Below are 20,495 nucleotides of genomic sequence, written 5' to 3'. Positions count from 1 at the left end.
GCTTCAAACAAGCTAAAGTAGAACCCCGCTGTTACGTTCCCGGGTGCTGCGTTTTCCCGGCTGTTACGTCGTTTTTGGCCAGTCCCGGCATACCTCCCATAGGACCCAGTGCATTGGTAACCCCGCTGTTGCGTCACAAATGTGGGACTGTTCCCGCATGATGCGTTGCTAACTGCCGGCCCGAGCGGCCATTTTGACTTTTCATGTCGCTTGGCTTGGTGGCTTGATGATGGGATCTGCTGCCCAAAGTGCCGGGGGCGACACCTATGACGTATTTTCGGAGCCAACGTCCGCGGCCAAATCTTGCGTGCGCAAGAAAGGAAAGCAGGGAGGAAGCGCGCCTTCCGTCCCGCTCGAGGCACCAGCGAGGGGGAGGGAGGGAGAGCGGGCGGCGTTGTACTCTGGCATCAACTGCGTACTGCGCGGCAGCGCGTGGTCGCACGGGCCATATTTTGAAGGCGATCTGCGTTGCGGGCAGAGTCTAGGCCATGGTGGTTTAGGTAGTGTAGGTGTGTCGGCGGCTAGTAGCTTTGTGCCTGATGTGTGTTCTTGGCGCTCAGTTTGCGTGGAAGCGATAGACACAAGTAGAAAGGTCACTTCGTTCACTGCTGCTGCGACGCATCCTCATGCCAGCGTTTGACAGCGCGTGTCCGCGCTCATCGAGTGTGGTGTGTTATTGTTTGCCTGTGCGCGCTGACACCATGCTTGTTAACACAGTTAATAAGTGAACTTACTTTGTATAGCTGCCTACTAATTTGCAATCGCAATCGATGCTTCGGCTTTCGGGCGAAACTACGACTTTTTTTCACACGTAAGAATTAAAATAATATTGTGTGCAGTTCAACACTACTCTAATTTCTAAATTGTTCCTGTTTCTCCGCTCTTACATCTTTTATTTTTTATATTTTTACGGTCCCGTGAAAAACGTATCGGCGGGGTTCTACTAGGTGCGTTTCCGGAGTAGATAACGTCCGCCGATGAATCGCCAATTGACCTTGATGCCACGAGCCTCAGCAGAAACTGCACTTTGCCGTCGAGCCGCCTTGCCGGCGCCTTGCGTGGCGCTGTGGCTTAATCGAGACACACGCGCTAGTGCTGTTTCGTCTCTCGTTCGCAACTAAGGTTGCAACTAAGGCTCGCCGAATCATCACGTTGCAAGTTTTAATTTCCCGGTGGTGCAATTGTAGGCGATAGACGCGGTCAAATCCGAGACTGTTTGGCGCAGTTAGGCGCAATTTTTGACGATTGTATCAGGATGGCGCAGTAAATTCCGTTTGGCGCACTTTGGCGCAGTTGGCGCAGGAGTGGAATCACTGATTTCAGGCTATAACTGCAGAACAAACACTTTTTACTACTCTTTTTCCCCCAAATCAATAAGAGAATGGAACAGCTTATCTAATGATTTGGTAAATGCATCTAATAATGAATTATTATTTTCTATGCTGTGACATTGCTCCTGAATAACAAATGCATGTGCTTAATTTTTTTTAAAGCTTCTTCACATTATTTATATGTTTTTTTTAAGGGGTCCCTGAACCACTTTTTATCAAAGTGGAGAAAGGCATCTGAAGTGAAAATAGGCTATTTCAAAAATACTTTGCACCAAAAAGTACTTCATGTGTTCAGCAGAAGCGGAGTTATTTGCAATCAAACACAGCCTCTGCTGTGCTCCCATTCTTTCTTCAATGCCTTGCACTGTGAAGGCTATGGCGGAATGGGGCATGGCCACAACACTCCGGCTTCTAAATGTCACCGTGGCGCGCAGTTCAAATTTCATTTTGGATGTTAATGTAGACACCACGGCATCCGATTTCGCTGCCCACTACGCGCTAAACGTGCGCTTAGCCAGTGGACTCGGGTTGACACTCCACGGCGGCCGCAGTATCTACGCTACGTAGCCGACCGCAGCTACCAATAGCAGCCGCACATGGGAATCTGCTTTATTACGAAATAAAGCGCCCAGGAACGAGTGAACATCATGGCTTCTGTTGAGAGAAAGGTGACTTCGTGCTCCGCTTGCGAGCTCAATGCACAGTGTACGAGAGCAAAACTTGGCTGAGATGTTCACAGCAGCGTATGCTACCCGTGGACTATGTTATTTCACTAAGTCTAAGGGGTAGTTCAGGGTCCCTTTAAATAAAATTGCAGTGTTTATTATGTATATGAGCATACCTATGCGAAATGCTTTTCTGTTCTTATTGGTTACGTTATGTTCCCCCCCTACATAATGCCTTTATGGCGATGTAGGTATGCTATAAATAAATTAAATAAATAAATAACCAATTTCATTATAAGGTGGCTTAACTATACTCTCTGTCTGTACAAACTGCTGAATCTGCCGCTCTTTTAATCTGCCTCATGTACTTTGCTTCTAACGACTTGGATGGACCTACTTCCAGCAGGGGCTGTACGGCAAGAAAAGACAGCATTACCGTACCAACTGCAGGTATTTTGCCAAATACATTCTATACAGTAGACATCCATTAATTTGACTCCAGTTAATTCAATTTTTCACTTAAATTAATATAATCTCACTGTAAGGTCTCAGCTGGCAGTAATGTATTACTGTAGGCCACACCTTCTGCTATACTGATCCAGAAAATAGCACACATCGGATAATTTACCTATGGATGATGTGTGCACCTACACAGCTGTTGATAGCCAAAACATTGCACTGGCACGCAATCACCAAGACTTGCAATGCTAGCAGGGGCAAAACATCAATAGCGGGGCAAAACATCATTGCCCAGCAAGCGAACATGGAGGAAGAAAAGGAAGGCAAGCAATTCATGCCTGCAGCCTGCAAGTAGCACAGCCAAAATACACCCAGTGGTGTCACTCTGCTTCCTGGCAGCCGGGCGGCTGCTTGGCGCCCCCCCCCCCCTCCTCCTCCTCTTCTCTTTCTCTTGCCACTCCTTCGTATTTCTAATAACACACATTTTGTAGAGTGAATGTGAAATAATTTAAAAGGGCCACACTCCTATTCTTGCCTGTAATTCAGCATTTATTTCTGCTTGTAATTCGAAATTTATTTTAATCATTTATGCACTACAAACATTCAATCTGCTGTTTTCTTTGTGACAATATTGCTGAATTTAGCTTTTGCTGCAGTTTCAGGCACTGAATGCAGCACTGATTAGTACTGCTGCATGAACACCTTGCTTCGTATATTTTGGTAGGAGTTAAATAATTGGGAGCCCGCACTTTAGTGCCTGTCCCATAATTTCCAGGGTTCATTGTGCTTATTGAATGAAACAATTCATAAATTATATTCAGTTGTCAATCACACAGACACTGCTCATTACAATGAAAATTTTTCTTTATACATGAACATATATCAAATGGCCCGCCATTCACACCTTTCGGAATGGAGTAGTCATGAGTAGAATGGAGCTTTCTGGCTTTAGTGACTGAGGTACTTCCCCACAAGACATGTTCTGCCTGCAGAGACACGTTCCGCCTGCAAAGCAGCAGCGAGACAGTGGAACCAGATGACTCGACGAAATTCTCAAGGCTGTCCCCATACAGCCAAACTTAAAACATTATGCAGATATTACGCACTGTGGGAATCGATGTAAGCGAAGCTTTCTATGCTGTTTGCTTTGATTGATGATAATTAGCAGTGATGCTGACGCTGAATGTTTAATTTCTTCAGCGTTTAGTCCAATATGAGAGTGGTGAGTTGATGTTAAACCTTACTTTGCGTGCACTACCGCTGTTTGTCTGCATAATGCATAGAAGACACAGGGAGACGTGCTTGCTTGAGGAGTTGTGCACCATTGTTTATAATCGTGGCAGAAGTCAAATTAACTGAATTATGGCGCTGTACGTGCCAAAACCACAAACGCATTATGAGGCCCGGCGTAGTAGCAGACTGGATTAATTTTGACACCCTGACGTTTTTTAACGTGCACCTAAATCTAAGTGAACTAGTGTTTTTGTATTTCACTCTTGTCAAAATGCGGCTGCTACGGTTGGGATTGAACCCGCAATGTCGAGCAATGCCATAGCCACCAAGCTACCGCAGCAGGCACAGAAGTGTTGATTTGACGTGCGACCGCTTCCATGGTGTTGCCTAGACTCTACGGTGCTTTAATGCAGCTTTGAGTCTGCACGCCCTGTGTAAGTTGCTCGCTTGACAAATTTGCATGGCGTTTATATTTCAGAAATAGCAGAACCGTACCATACCGTACCTTAAGTTTGCCCACAATCACTATCCTGTCTATGGTTGTAGCATTTTTTATGCCTTCTCACGTCATTTTTTCTCTCTCCCGCTTTCTGCCCCTGTATGGGAACTGCGAGAGTGGCAAGGCTGTTATTCACCCGTTTCACGACTGCGTCGGGTCTACCCATTCTCTGCCTCCTCTCTACCATTCTATCCACTTCCCCTCTGGACTTGCACGTTAGTCGAAAGGTAAGCGCTGCTGTTTCTGCAATGCTTTTGAGGGGGGTCACGAATAATTACAGCTGTCAAAAGGCTAATGTGGCAACACCCAGGGAGCTTTCCATCACCACGCGATGGAAAGGTCCAGAAGAGTTTTTCGCATCGATGTTCCTCTCTGCCACGTTCCTGCCAGGTATATACATGCATTGAATCACCCCCGACGTGGCGTGCAAGACAGCAGCGGCAGCAGCAGCAGCAGCAGAAAAGTTGAAGGAAGAGGCAAAGAAAGCTTCGCTCTAAAAACACACCAAAAGAAAGGTGCTTCGACACAGGGTGTTTGGCAGAGAAATATGAGAAAGAAAGAAACACCGCACCCCGGCCAGGTGTTGAATAACTGCGGGCACACCCCAACCAGGTGTTGAATCACTGCCGGTCCTCGGACGGCAGTTGGAGGACAGATGCATTCGACTTAGGATCGGATGGGCGCTAAGAGGCCCGCAAGAGCAAAGCCGGCCGGCAACTTTGCGCCAGGCCAGGCGCAGTCATCACCAACTCAACTAATCACTGCCGCCGCCGATAATTACGATCAACCAAGCCTCTATATCCACAAGAACCACAGTGCCAAATTCCAGTGGTGAACCATCACTGCACCACGCCAGATGATAGACATTTAAACAGTGAACCGGCTGCTAAATTCTCGCACTGTTTCTTAATGCACTCTGTCCTGCTGTTATGTCACATTAGATTTTAGATGTTTTGTTTTCTGTGAACTGTTTGTTTGTTGTTCTGTCATATTTGTTGCCTGTATTTGGATTATTCCTTCGCAATATAAGTTTTAATTGTTTATTTGAATGTGGCGTCTCGTGTCCATTCTCTTCGTGTAGCACACCCACAAGCATGACACTAAAGTTCCTACACTGACCTTCCCGCCACCTCTGCACATGGACGCACAACATTGACCATGTGTACGCAATTTTTAGTGACAGAGTGAGTAAATAAAAAGAGACAAATATAATTGACGACCAACCTCACTTCTTTCTGAAAGTGGGAGATGAGCAAGTGTTGGATTTGTAATCTCTGTTAATCTCCGTAGAAGACATTGATTTGTGACTGGCTGCTGGGAGTACCTCAGTGGATTTTGTCAATGCCAACTGCAAGGCAGAAGTTTCCAGTGCAATGTGATCATATACAGTTCAGCAGAACCTCAATCAGTACTGATTGAGGTGCTGATTGAGGATTCTAAGATACTACTTGATAGCTGTGTCTGAGTAAGCAGAAGCTAGGCTCAAAACCACAGAGGCATTCTCACATGAGACAGATCTTTATTTACACATTGACGCATTGTACCTGCTTTATCAAGCGTTTTTGTTGTTTATCCCACAGGGTCAATGGTTATCTCAATCTAGACAAAGAGATGGAACATTAGGCCATTTTTTTTCCCCTTCCTTTTTAATTCAATCTGCCATATAATTCAACCAATTCTAACGCTCGTGTCAAGCTCGAATTACCAGAAGTTGACTGCAGCATATATCCGGTGCACATAACAGAACTGAATTTGCCGATGTATAGTTTAGGCAGCATCACCAGTTTTACATCATAAAACAAAATGTCAGAAACTTAAACCAAAGATCCCAAGTGAAAAGTTACCTTCACTAGGTTGTCGATGCACACGCCAAGTGGCAGCTCGGATGGGTCTGGCTCAAAAAAGCCACTGTCAGCTGAAACCCCAAACATATTTCAGCAGTTTAGGCTGGATGAAAATATCAACACACTGCATAATAACATATTAATATACATTTCACTTTACACCTGTGTGTGCTAGCACCTTCAGTAGATCACATGGCGAAGAACTTGTTCTAAGCTTACAGCCAAACCCTGGCTTTAGTAAGGAACTTTTGTATGCTTAGCTCAAGGAAAAGCAACTTCTCTACCAAGAAGCCATCTCACTAGTGGAAGCAATAATGCAAGTTGCTTACGAACATTGATTAATGTCACAAATGTCACAGACTGATTTAGCATGCCCGTAGCACATAAGAGAGAGTACCTGTCCGACCTTCCATTGCACAAGCCTGCTCTTCTTCAGTTACAGACAAGTGGGCCACATGCTTCCGCAGTAACTTCCGCCAGAAATAGCGCAGGGGCCCATACTCAAGGTCATGTCTGCCCCCACCAAACCAGTAGCTGTGGGTCAGTGGGAAATACCATGGTCTAGGGAGGCCATATGAGCCTAAGAGACAATGTGAAGTAGCAATCAGGAATGAGCAATGCACGCATGCAAGAATTTTTCCTAATGCACAGGTTGCAGAATGTATGTTACATAATAAAAGTTGCGAGTCGTTTTGAGCTGAGCAATATTTATTTCACAGCCTACAGAAGGATGTGAACACTGACGCACTGAGTTGGAGCATGACAGGCCAACTGAATATCTACAGATGCCCTAAGAAGTGCAAAAACCCAATTGAGGGCATGATTACTGAAAGCCTAATAAGAAAATGGGAAACACAACTGACTGTTATATTGTCTGTGTTGACGTTGTTGCGCACCAGCCATGCCAGCTGTGCGCGCGCACGCTTTTTGCACCCTCTCGTTCGTGTACCCCTTTCCACCCCCGGCTCCTGTGCTGAGTTACCATCTGCGTTCCCTTTCCTAAACCCTTTCACCACTGCAATATATATATTGCAGCAGTACCTTCAATAAATGTTGTTCCACCAACAGCCAGCGTCTCGTGCTGCTGCCTGTCGCAGCCGGTTACTACAGTGGCGATGAGGATCACGGATACCGACCATGCTGTGAAAGCGGCCCAACACGGCGGTGAAACCGGACTACCGCGATGTGAAACACCGAAGAGAACCATGGCCAGTCTTCAGCTACCAGGGTTCGACGATACCAGAGATAAGTGGAAACCATATCTCCTAAGGGCAGAAGCATATTTTGAAGCAAATGACATTACTGACTCAAAGAAGCAACGGGTGCTGCTGGTGGCTGCCCTCAGCACGCAGAAAGTTCAAGTGCTAGCTGGTCAAATCACGCCAAAGACTCCCAATTCGCTCACGTATACTGAAGCAGTTGCAGCGCTAAATAGCTACTATGACCCCAAGCGTCACGAGACCGCAGAGAGCTACAAGTTTTTCACGCGTTGCCAACAGGAAGGGGAGTCAATGCAAGCGTTTCTCGTCGACATACGGCGCATAGCGGACAACTGCAACTTTGGCAGCTCATTAGACCGCATGTTAAGGAATCTGATTATTTGCAGCGTACGCTCAAATAGCCTGCGTAAGCAGCTACTTACGAAAGAAGGGTTGACGCTAGAAGACACCGAAGCTATAGCCATTTCAGCGGAAGCAGCGGACAACGATGCTAGAGATATGAGCATAGAATTGCCAACGTTGCTCAAAGTGCAAGCCCATCATCGCTCATCTCAAGATAACCACAACAGAAGTGCAGCGCTAACGTGCGGAAGATGCGGAAGCACGAGGCATGACGATAACGCCTGCCGGTGGATGAAGGCACGCTGTTTTCTTTGTGGGCAGCACGGGCACTTGGCTAGGATGTGCTATGACGCGCCAATATCAGATGGGCAGAGTGCGAAACGGGCACAGAGTGTAAAAGCATTGATGGTCAAGCAAACCACGTCAAACCCTGACGGCAGCGATGAAGCCAGCGCGGCACACGTTTGGACCGTAATCTCTGAAAAGAAAAACGGATTGGAACCACCGATACGACGCACATTTTGTTGGGGAGGTGTTGAACTACAGATGAAAATCGACACAGGGTCTCCAGTGTGCGTCATCTTGCGCCATATCTACGAGTGACACGGTGCACAGTGGCCACACTTGAAGGCGCCCCGAATGAAGTTATGGTGCTACGCGGGAGAGCTGCCCATGCTGGGTGAGCTCGAATTGTCTGTGCGGTACAAAAATGTGTCCATCATGTGCACACTAATTGTGCTTGACTATGCAGGACCGAGCCTGTGTGGACGTGACCTGATAACCGCACTCAGCAATATGGGCGTGACGATTGGACAGCTAATGGCGCCGGAATTACCTGCCGCTACCAGTTCATCCGCTCACAGGGTGAACAGTATGCTTGCGGACTACGAAGACGTCTTCTCGGCAGACCTTGGACTCATCCAAGGTCCTCCTGCCAGCCTGAAGCTCAAGTCGACAGCGACGCCAAAATTTTGTAAGGCTAGATCTATTCCTTACGCGCTGCGTGACAAGGTTTCAAGCGAAATTGATCGGTTGGTGGCCCTAGGAGTCTTGTCACCGGTACAGCATGCTGAATGGGCTACGCCTATCGTAGTAGTCTTGAAGAAGGACGGTACTGTTCGAATTTGCGGAGACTTTAAGGTCACCCTCAACCCAGCTTGCGATGTGGAGCATTACCCACTTCCGGTAGTCGAGGACATGTTTGCTAGCTTAAATGGGGGCGAGGCTTTCAGCACGTTAGATTTGAAGGATGCGTACAACCAAGTACCGCTAGACGACGCATCCCGCAAGTTGTGGGTCATTAACACCCATCGCGGTTTCTATTGTTATAACAGACTCCCGTTCGGCATAGCTTCAGCGCCGGCTATCTTTCAAAGGAAGATGGATGTGACATCTTCTACATCACAGATGCGATACTTTGCGGGTTACTGGGCATCCAAGCCTACCTTGACGACGTGCTAGTGTCGGAGCGTAGCGGTGACAGCGGAGGGAGGCTTAAGGAAGTATTAGACCGATTCTGAGACTACGGCGTGAAACCTAGGCCCAACAAATGCAAGTTCAGACAACCTTCAGTTACGTATCTTTGGCATCGAATAGATCCTGAAGGATTGCATCCCATTGAGAAGAATGTAGAAGCTATCATGTAAGCGCCACGACCCCGTAATGTCACAGAGTTGCATTCCTTCTTGGGCATGCTCGCATATTATGCACGATTCTTGCCGAATATGTCCTCGCTTCTCTCTCTGTTGTACCGGCTAATGGAAAAGAAATTGCTCTGGGAGTGGCTGCCACCGCATCAGGCTGCATTCGAACAAGCCAAGGAAAGCCTGAAGAACGGACAACTGTTGGTTCATTTCGACCCCAACAAAGAGCTGAAGCTAAAATGCAATGCGTCTCCCTACAGCGTAGGAGAAGTGCTGTTTCATTCAGAAGGAAATGAGCATAGGCCAATTGGATTCCTCTCCAGAACGCTAATGAAGGCGGAACAGAATTATTCGCAGTTGGAGAGAGAAGCATTGGCACTTATTTTTGGCGTATCTCGTTTCCGGGATTATCTTCTAGGTCGGCAGTTCACCCTGGTCACTGACCATCAACCCCTGCTCGGGCTACTGAGGCCTGATCGCCAGACACCAACGATGGCGGCAGCTCGCATTTAACGGTGGCAGCAGATGCCCTCAGCAGACTTACAGTAGAGGCGACTGGGCCAACGTTGGATGGCGACCCACCCGAGTACGTCCTGTCATTGGAGGCACTGGATGAAGGTATTGTAACGACCCACGAATTACAAGAGCTGACCACCAAAGACCCAGTGTTAGTCCGTGTCGCACGCTATATATTGCATGGGTGGCCGCGAACGGCTAAAGGAATGGAGAAGTTGCTGCTGCCATTCTTCGACTGAAAGTTGGAGCTGTCGTGGGCCCACAAGCTAGTCTACTGGGGAAGTCGGGTTGTGATACCGTCTGCAGCACAAAAAAGGATGTTACAGCTGCTACATGAAACACACCAGGGCTTATCGGCCATTAAATCTGTCGCACGGTCGTTATTCTGGTGGCCGGGTGTTGACAGGGACATAGAGGAGGTGTCGGCACAGTGTCAAAACTCCGTGCAGAATCTACCCATGCCGGCAGCAGCCCCACCAGTAAGTTGGCCCAAGACATATGACAAGTGGTCTCGGATCCACATTGATTTTGCAGGGCCAATAGCAGGCCAGATGATACTTGTGGTGGTTGATGCACATACTAAATGGATTGAAGCGGTTCCCATGAGGCACGCGAACACAGCTTGTGCTGTTTGCTGTTTGCGAAGCATGTTTTGTCGGTTCGGAGTACCTCACACAATCGTGTCTGATAATGGCACTCAATTCACAAGTCCGGAGTTCGCCACGTTCGTAACAAGAAATATTATTGTGCATCTGCACACAGCGCCATTCCATCCTCATTCGAACAGAGCCGCTGAAAGAGCGGTTCAAACCGTGAAGGATGGGTTGCGTAAGATGACACAAGGGGCGCTGGAAGATAACCTCATGCGACTGTTGCTCAATTACAGGCGAACCCCTCAAAGGGAAGGAAAGTCTCCCTCGGAGTTAGGTTACCAACTACGTTCGCGCCTGGACACGTGTTTGCCGCCCAGGGCCACAGGTTCAGCAACAGGTACGGACGACTGGGCTGTCTCGCCAGGCAGCAGAGTGCATGTGCGGAATTATGGCACCGGCCCAAAGTGGGCGCCAGGGCACGTGCAGTCTACGTCTGCAGCCAGAATGGTAAAGGTGGAAACTCCAGCCGGAGTAATGCGGCGCCATGTCGACCAAGTCCACCACCGTCATGAAGATACAACTGGAGGGAATGGTTATGACACCATTGCAAGCGAACAGTTGGACGGGCGACTTGACACAACTGGCACTGCCTCTTCGACTCCCGTGACAAGCACGGTGCCGGCAGCACCAGAGCATCTCGTGGTAGACGTGGAAACAACCGCGGCTGAAAAGCCACCGACGAGCCACACTGACGAACCAACTCGACCGACACAGCAAGTTCCTAACGTCGACGCGACCGCTGAAGCGACTGACCCTGCACAGCCTCTACTACGGCGATCGACAAGAACTCGAAAGCCGATACAGCGGTTCTAAATTAAGTGGGAAGGAATTTTATATTGTCTGTGTTGACGTTGTTGCGCACCAGCCAAGCCAGCTGTGCGCGCGCACGCTTTTTGCACCCTCTCGTTCGTGTACCCCTTTCCACCCCCCGGCTCCTGTGCTGAGTTATCGTCTGCGTTCCCTTTCCTAAACACTTTCACCACTGCAATATATATATTGCAGCGGTACCTTCAATAAATGTTGTTCCACCACCAGCCAGCGTCTTGTTGTGCTGCTGCCTGTCGCAGCCGGTTACTACACTGACTTTGCTTTGTTTCGAGTTAGATCAATTTATATGCATGTTCCAATGATTTCTTTTACAGCAAAATGGCACACACATTTCATTACAATTAGTCCACACAGACCTCCTCAGTGAACTCTACCTCTCTGCAAGATAATTGCAGCTGCAATGTGTAGATAATGGCAGTGACCTTGAAGCTTCAAGACCAGTAAATGTGACGATGAGCATATGTATGCATTTGATTCGCGGGACAAATTTTATAGCAGCCAGGAGAACTTAAGACACAACTTATCAATCAACCAATCAATCAACTTTCCTTTTCTTACGCTTGTGTTTTCCTTTACCGGTTAGTAAAAGCAAAGCCTCTTATCATTTCTTTATCAGTTGATAAAAGAGAAGCTTCTTACCTGGGTGCACATTCTCAATGTACCAGACGAGCAGAGAATAGATGAAGGCATCAATTAGCATCATAAAAGCAACATGGGCCAGACTAAATGTATCATCTTCAAGGGGTGAAATGCCTATGTTGGCCCACTGCACTCCAACTCCAACTTCCTCATAGAAGGCGAAATATTTGGCACCCAAGCCAAATGCAGTTGTAGAAAGCAGGGACTGCAAAATAGAAAAAGAAAGAGTCACCTCTGCTGAGTGCATCGCAAAAGGTAAATTTTATTTTCGCAAGATTAGATGGACTTAAGTGACAAACAATATCCTACTGATAGACCACTACATGCAAAAGAGTAGACATGCAATTTCAATAGATAGTTAACTAGATAGACAATTTCTGGACAGTTTCTTGTGTCAACCTAATTTTATTTGACTGGCATATGCAGGCATAAAATAGTGAAAACCGAGCATGGTCACTTTGCCCAGCAAGTGAGCTGCAGGTGGGAATAACTGCTCTGGAAAAGCTAGAAGACATCAAGACAACAAAATAACAATTCTCCCTTTCATGAACCTTCTTCCACATTGCAGAATTTCACAGAATTGAGCTGCCATATTCTCTGTCCCTGTCCTTCGAGTTGTTAATAAATTCAGCCTTGCTCTGCGATCTGCTGGCCTTCTGGTAAGCTCACATGGCAAAGCAACTGCCCCAGAGAGGCATTGGTGCCGGGTTCGATCCCTGGACCAGAACAAAATTTTCTTCAGCTGCAAAGCTTTCTTTCTAAGAAACCTCAATGGGTTTCCTTTGTAGCTTCATTCTACAGTCAGGTGGATGACAATTTCCCTTTCTGCAACACAACCTGTGCAAATGACAAAGTACAGCAGCTAGTGGAGGCGCAGACACTAGTTCAAGGTGCATGACTAAGTCAGTTTCCTTTCCGAGAGAAGCTGACCAAGAATGTTTGAGTGCAAGAAAGGTAGTGGGTTTTCCCCTCCCACTACTTTCAATAGCACGATGGAATGAAGAAAGGAACCATAAGCTTGCTACGAGGAGTCAGAACAAATGTTTTCTGCATGATTAGCGATGTATGCTTGTTCTTCACATTTATGGAGTGACGGCATCCCTGCATAGCATAGTTATTATCTAGGCTAACATCAATCTCTGCAAAACAGTGGAATTAAGGTGCCTTTTTCACCACATCCCCAGCTCGCACAAACTGACGGACATTTACCAAGCTTTATCTCAGCGAACCAATTACCCCTGTCTTGCGCTAGCTGATTCCAAATTGCGCCTGCAAATTTCTTAACTTCATCACCCCACCTAGTTTTTTCCCGTCCTCGACTGCGCTTCCCTTCTCTTGGTATCCATTCTGTAACTCTAATGGTCCACTGGTTATCCATCCTACGCATTACATGGCCTGCCCAGCTCCATTTTTTCCGCTTAATGTCAACTAGAATATCGGCTATCCCCTTCTGCTCTCTGATACACACCGCTCTCTTCCTGTCGCTTAATGTTAGGCCTGACATTTTTCGTTCCATCGCTTTTTGTGCGGTCCTTAACTTGTTCTCGAGCTTATTTGTTAACCTTTAAGTTTCTGCCCCATATGTTAGCACCGGTAGAATGCAATGATTGTACACTTTTCTTTTCAACGACACAGAGATCACAGGGAGAGGCCTTCGTCCTGCAGTGGACATAAATATAGGCTGATGATGATGATCTCTGCGAACCACCAGCCAGCAGGAACAAGGCAGACATAGATAGTGTGCCGGAACTACTTTTTCATGCAAACTCTGCTTCTCCTTTCCGGAGTTGAGCCCCATGTATGAGCATATCCCCTTCAGGCGCAGTGTCCACAAACATGGACACCAACTTTGCACTCGCAGTTCTAAACACAGATTGAAAAATGTGATTTGAAAAGCGTGGCGAATGCGCCTTTCCTTTCTCTATTTGACAAGTGGCGCCATCGCCCTGAAGACATACGAAATAATGATCAGAAAGCGCGGGAAAATGGCCGCTTCAAGCTTCTATGATGCGAACCGTAAGTAGCTCTTCCTTTTTATTTGTTTTCATGGTATTAACGTTATTAAAAACACCCAAAAGCCATTTATTTGTAAAAAGCAATGTTTTGTGATTCTCAAATACCTATTTTTTCTTAGAGTACCAAGTGTAAGTGCCGCACGCAACTACCGAAAGTTAGTGGCCACATTTGTGGACAGGGCGCCTCAAAGCCACCTTTCCGAACATTGTATAGCACATGATGCCCCTTGGCTAAAATAATCAAAACCTCTTATTTTTTTCAGGCATTTCTAAGCATGTGGTAGAGAGAAGGAAGTTCGATGACCAGACTGTCGACGAACTTTTAGCAAAAATTCAAAATGGCGACGTGATGATGATGAAAAAACTTTATTTAATTAACACGGAGGAAGCTCGAGGTGGCCCGGAGGGGGCCACCTCTCACACTCACTAGGTGGGCTCCTCATTACAGGAGCCCATTGGCGGCCGCCGCGGCTTGTGCTCGGTCGACCACGGCCTTCTGACTCGCCAGGTCGGAGCAGCCGAGCAGGGCTGCCTCCCAGTCCTCCCGGGTGGGGTTTGGTTTTGGGGTGAGGTTCGGGGTTGATTGGCATGCCCACACCATGTGGAAGATGTCCGAAGACTTTTCCGCACAGTGCGGTCATTTTCCTGTACAGAGGCAGGATCAAAGTGCTTTAAAACTGCCGGGCACAGCAGTGTTTTGGTGTAAAGGCGGAGGAGTGTACGTTCCTCTGCCTTTGTAAGGCCCTTACAGGGCTTAGGATAAATTGCGTGGCCGAATTGGTATAGTTGAGTAATTTCTCGAAAAGTTAGGGCCGGATTGGGTTCGGGATCCATTTCGGAAGGGTCTGAAGGCATTGCCCGGAGAGTGAGCGCGCGGGCAGCGGCGTCTGCCGTTTCGTTGCCTTCGAGGCCCATATGAGCAGGAGCCCATACGATCATTCGAGACGCGGGGGCCCCGAGGTAGTCACTGTTTTGAAGGATGCGAGACGCAATGAGAGGAATGTACCCCTGTTCAATATTTCTGCATGGCCCCTCTCGAGTCGGTAATGATGACGCGCGAGTCCTGGTCTGCGGCAGCTAGCGCGAAGGCAACTTCCTCCGCATGTGTTATGTCTTGAGCTCTGAATGTTCGGCCATTCACCGCGACGTTTTCATGGACGACTGCGGCCGTGTACCACCCCCCATGGTGAGGGCCGGAGGCGTCCACGTAGAAGATTCCGTGTTTGTTCCCATAGTGGCGGGCCAGTGCCTCCGCCCGCGCAAGGCGCCTGCCACTATGGTCGTCATGTGTCATGTTGGCCGGAAGAGGCCGCACGTGCAGGGCGTACCTCCAGACTTCGGGGATGCGTACGCGCTCTTCCGTCAGTGTTGGGTGCTGGATGTGTAGTCGGGCTAATAGGCGGCGTCCCGACGGCGTCTTTGAAAGTCTTGTATATTGATTTGTCAAGTGTGCCTCCCGGAGCTCCGCGAAAGTGTTTACCATCCCCAGGCCCATGAGGCGGTGGTTGGACGTGGTTATCGGGAGATCAAGGGCACGCTTGTACATCTTCCTGAGAATCCCCTCGAGGGCGTTCTCGTCATACTTATCGGATGCAGATCTCTCAGATGATGAATGCGTGGAGCAAGACTTGGCGCATACGGTGTCCCGTGAGGGTGATTTCTCATTTTTTGTGTTTTGCACTGATCAACAGCTGGTTAGAGTACCTCAGGAATGCAAGCGCTGAGAAGCTCCTACAGAGAAACAACATGGACATGATGGCGTTCCAAACGGACATTGCGAACAGCCTATAAAATTTTCATAAACATTAAGAGTGATCTCTTTGGCTTTTCTTCTATTCAACACACCAAAGATTAAGCTATAATTTGATGTATCACAGTATATGATGGCACTAATATATCTTGCTATAAAACAATATAACAAAGCACTCTAAATGAACATATTCTTATGGTAAGGACAGCGTTAGCGTTGCTGCTGGTGAGGGTGCTAGTGGTGCGAATCCTTGTGTACCTTGAAGTGTAAAATTTAACTTCCATAATCTTTAGAGCACAGCTCTTAGACGCCCATTCCTGCGTTGAGCGTCGGCGTCCCTCGGCATAACCGAGCGAACGAGCACAGTGAAGGATGAAAGAATGAATGCGAAGCGCAGTGGGGGATGAAGGGCGCCAATAGTGAAGACAGCGCGAGGAGGAAAGCGGAGGAGGATGGTATGGCAAAAGCCTGAGAAGAAAAGCGTAGTGCCGCGCAAGACGTGTTCTGCGGCAACGATCACTACGAGATGGCACCAGAGTAGCCCGTGTCATCCTGTTCACTGATGACGCCATCAATAAGGCATGCGGCGAGCGTGTCCACCGATACCATATATGGAAACAAAGCACTGCATGAGCGGAGGTCTGTCTGCGGCGGCTGCTGTAAATCGCGCCCACACGTCAATCATGCACTGCCTCTCGCAACCTCCCGATCAGTGAGGCAGTCACACCCCACTTCGCTGCATTTGCAATGTGCCGCACGAGACAGATTGTCAATGCCAGCCAATATATCGCGACATGAAAACACGTATAAAGCTGCAGTCAAATTTCGCATTAGGGAGTATCGTAATCGTCAGTGAATTTTTTTTCTTTCCGTCCAGAAAAAAAAAATCTGATTTTATTCAGTTGGCGTCTTGTGAACCTGTCCTGAATAAGGTTAAGCTTTTTCAGTACACTTACAGTACCTCGTGATGATAGGTGGCTCTGTCATATTTACATGGCAACACATACAGAGAAAGACATTTGGAATTTCTTGCAATTTGTGAAAAGGCAGTTGACTATGCATGCATTTCAGAAAAATTAATGGTCATCAGACTCACAGCAAGGCTTTTCAACCAAGCAGGTATATTGTTGTGAGCAGCTTCTTCCCTAACAGCTATGTACATGTAGGGCACATAAGTAAGAAAATAGATGATGCCTGCACAGGCTGCTGCAAGCTTGGCCTTGGAGTATAAGACGCTCACCAGAAACCTACAAAGAAGGAAAACCAACTTTAAGGCATTGAAATTTTTATTCAGTTATATGAGCACAAAGAATCATAGGAAAACTTCAAATAGATATCAGTATTTATAAGCCCATCATTAAAATACACTGCAATACTGAAGACCCGATGCAAAACGTTGTACCTTGGAAAGCAATCTTGTGAATCACGATGTGTAGTGGATAGGAAGAGAAGTAGCAACATGTTGTGTTAAGTGCATCAGTTGTCAAACTTTACACACACTGCAGGTTACAAGACCAAAATTACAGTTGCATGTTCAATGCACAAAAAGCAACAATATTGTTTAGCAATGCCATCTTGTTTATCACAAACAGTATCAACAGTGCTAGAAAACATGTCACATAACTGTTCCCTGAGACGTAAAGTTGCAGTTAGAGGGAGTGAATGAGACGAAAGTAAGACTGAAACAAATGTACTGGAAAAATCTTAATTAATATTACAAAGTACTTTCACAGATACATACAGAATGTCAGTAGAACAATTATGTGTTAAGTTTCAAATAGGAATTTTTAAGATCAAGAAAAGACACACTTGCTGCATTGTGTCTACTGTAAATTTCCCTGCTTGCATTTGCCTGTGTCAACTGTGGCTGGATAATAGAAATCAGGGTGTTCAACTGAACAAAAACTGAAATGTGTACCTGAGCTGAACCAATAGCTTTGGAGCATGCCTGAACCCAAACTGAACTTAAACCAGAAAAAGAAAATGATGATTTCCTCTTCAAAACAAGCTAATTCAAACAAATATTCTGCTGCGGAAGTGGCAGCAGTAGCAGCTGTTGAAATAGCCGCTATTTCTCATAACAACCTTCTTTCTGAAATGCTTATCTAGTGAATTGTCAAGTCTTACAGAATGGATTGAATGGGTGAGCTGGGACAGGCGCTTTGCATACACTGAAAAATATGGGTTACTCAAGCAAGACTGTAGTTGAAAGGGAACCATATACCATATTAGCTGAACTCAATAGTAGAAACAAGGCAGAAACAAGTAATCCTTGAAGGGAGTTGGCAGAGCAAAAGTGAGAAACCAAAACAACAGTGATTCTGTCACTTTCCTTAACCATTACACTTCTGCCACAATTGAATGTTGCCAAATTCAGACCAATACACACACGTATACAGAAAATGCTTCAGCTAAATTACACAAGGTGACTGATTGATTAAATTGATAGGGTTTAATGTCCAAAAACTACACAGTGGGCTATGAGAGATGCCATTGTGGACAGCTTAGGATTCATTTTGACCACCTTGTTTATTACCATGTACCTAGAGTACATGAGCGTTCTTGCATTCTGCTCTATTTGGTTTGTAGGTGCCATGATCAGGTATAATACCTTCGACTTAATACTCAGGAATAGAATGGCATAACCACTCAGCCATTGTGGTGGGTACTTGAAAGACAAACATTACTTGTCTGACAAATCCTAAATGCGCATTTAGCTAATTAACAAGAAATGTTAATTAATTTTATAATTTAAACATTAGGCCACATATTGTAATTGTACAAATGAAGCCAGTCATTGCTTGCTAACCAGAGTCCCTCATTGATCGCATGGGCAGGGAACCATGAAGGCCCATATCAGTGCATACTAATGTTAGAAATCTTACTAATGCATGCCAACATTAGCTTATACACTAATTATAGAAACAAAAACAACAGAAAGGATGCTGCATGATTCTACAGTGAAAACCTGTTTACATGCAACCCCAATGAACACATTTCTTGAGCTAATGCAATAAAAAAAATATGAACTTGTTCAGGTTCTTGTCTGTTCTCTTAAAATTTATTGTTCACATGGGTTTTAACAATTATCATTATTTAAAGCATCACCTTGCTCTGACATAGACAGCTGACCAAGATTTTATGGACAACTTACATTCAAATAAACTGAAAGGATAGAGAAACTAGTTAACTTGCATTAACAACACTGTCTTACCAATAATATAAGTGCAAATGAAATTTTAAAGAGGAAAACACTTACGAAAAGGCAATGTTGGCAATCACAAATATCTCTAGGACAAAGAAAAAGATTAAGGGGTTGCTGTAAGTCAATACACGGCCATATTTCAGCAATGCAGTCAAGACGGCTGCTGTGATGGTCATTTGAATGAAACTTGTGATAAACCAGGCAAGCCAGTGAACCGCATTGTTCAAGCCCATTGTCTTCATCACCTGTAGAGTGAGGAAGAAACATGCAGTTGAATAATGTGGGCACAAAAAGAAGCTCTGTCCAAATTCACTATCAATACAGCAAAGACAGGAAGGTTTTGTAAAACGTAAAGCGTAGATTCAAAGAAAAATATGGCTTACTTCTTTCAGTCGTTTCTCTTTCTCATAAACAACATTTTGAACTAGCATTGCGACAGAGTACACCCAAGAAATTGCCATGCACAATGGCATCACATGTTCAATCATAAACAGGAATCTGAAATACAAATGAGAACTAAGCCAACAATCTAAATATGTATGCATGCAAGTTTGCTTCAATAACAGTGAAATGTTCATACTGGTCCTGGATGTAGCATGGATATGGAAACTGGTGAATGTAGGTCCCAGGCTCAGTGACATCTCGACCAGCGTACACATTCACCATAGCGCGCTCAAGGATATCCTATAAGTAGACACATTAGATAATTAGCAGCATAAAGCATTACAACTTTACTGATAAGGTGTAGGCTAAAGGCTGAAGCTCTTTTAATCTTTCAGATGAGACAGAAAACTGTGCCCCCACTTTCTCAGGGTCAAAAATGATGTTTTTTCGGCGTCAAATGAAACTTGAATAGCAGAGCATGTGGCCGAAGCATAACTGAAAGTATAGTGCACACTGTCCAGACATCACCATAGACAGGCGCGCACATCCGGTTAGAACGCACTGCGCAATGATGCTCCCCCTATACTGTGATTATTTCATTTCTATTCTGGTTCTTTTTTATTTGAAAGCGAGAAAATAAAAAGAAAAGAAAACAGAGGCTAAAATATCGCAGTAGGACGAGCAAGCAGCCTCACCCCCTGCAGGCAAACCGGATGAGCGAATTTATCTCTAATAGATCGTACAAACTGTACCACGTACACTACTGTTCACGTTTAATTTCACGCCAATAGCACATCCGGTTTCAGGCTTCCAAATTAAGAGGCTGTAGACAATTATAGGCAACATCAAAATGAGAAGTTTTCAGCAAGATGCTATTTGCATCCCTATTTTTTTCAGCTGAAAAACAAAACCCACAAAATGTGAAAAATACCATGCGTCAGTGCGCCTACCCACACCATAAGGCAGCCCTTCAAGCAGGCTTACTGGGAGTTGATCACAATATCCGTAAAAAGGTGTCACGACACAAAATATAACTGCATGTGCATTCTTTCCACAACATGTTAACAGCTTGTTCTAGTACGAACACCAAGGCAACATGCCCTCTTGGGTGGAGTGTGATGAATGAAGAAGCTGCTCATCCACTGGTGTATTTTTTTTTTCTTTCTTTCTTCCCTTTTTTTTTTCCCACATGAGTAACTCTCAGTGAGGGTGTTTGAGTGTGCTGCATCCTGGTGTGGGTGGGTGTGTAGTCGCATGGTATTTTTCACA

At 46.0% G+C, this 20,495-nt stretch overlaps 1 protein-coding gene across 1 annotated transcript in view; it reads right to left on the bottom strand.

Annotated features, from left to right (window-relative positions):
- Window positions 1–20,495, bottom strand: part of LOC119436435 (ATP-binding cassette sub-family A member 2-like) — a 342,759-nt gene that overhangs the window by 198,203 nt on the left and 124,061 nt on the right. The window contains exons 16-22 of the mRNA XM_037703279.2: window positions 19,423–19,526; window positions 19,226–19,340; window positions 18,897–19,087; window positions 16,734–16,884; window positions 11,873–12,077; window positions 6,429–6,611; window positions 6,032–6,102 (exon numbers count right to left, since the gene is read on the bottom strand). Of these exons, the coding sequence (XP_037559207.1) occupies window positions 6,032–6,102; window positions 6,429–6,611; window positions 11,873–12,077; window positions 16,734–16,884; window positions 18,897–19,087; window positions 19,226–19,340; window positions 19,423–19,526 (1,020 nt within the window). The remainder of the gene's footprint in view (window positions 1–6,031; window positions 6,103–6,428; window positions 6,612–11,872; window positions 12,078–16,733; window positions 16,885–18,896; window positions 19,088–19,225; window positions 19,341–19,422; window positions 19,527–20,495) is intronic.

The sequence above is a fragment of the Dermacentor silvarum genome, chromosome 1, assembly GCF_013339745.2.
Source record: "Dermacentor silvarum isolate Dsil-2018 chromosome 1, BIME_Dsil_1.4, whole genome shotgun sequence".
Taxonomy (NCBI): Eukaryota; Metazoa; Arthropoda; class Arachnida; order Ixodida; family Ixodidae; genus Dermacentor; species Dermacentor silvarum.
The sequence above is the reverse complement of the archived record's forward strand: the minus strand, read 5'-3'. Positions and strand labels throughout refer to the sequence as shown.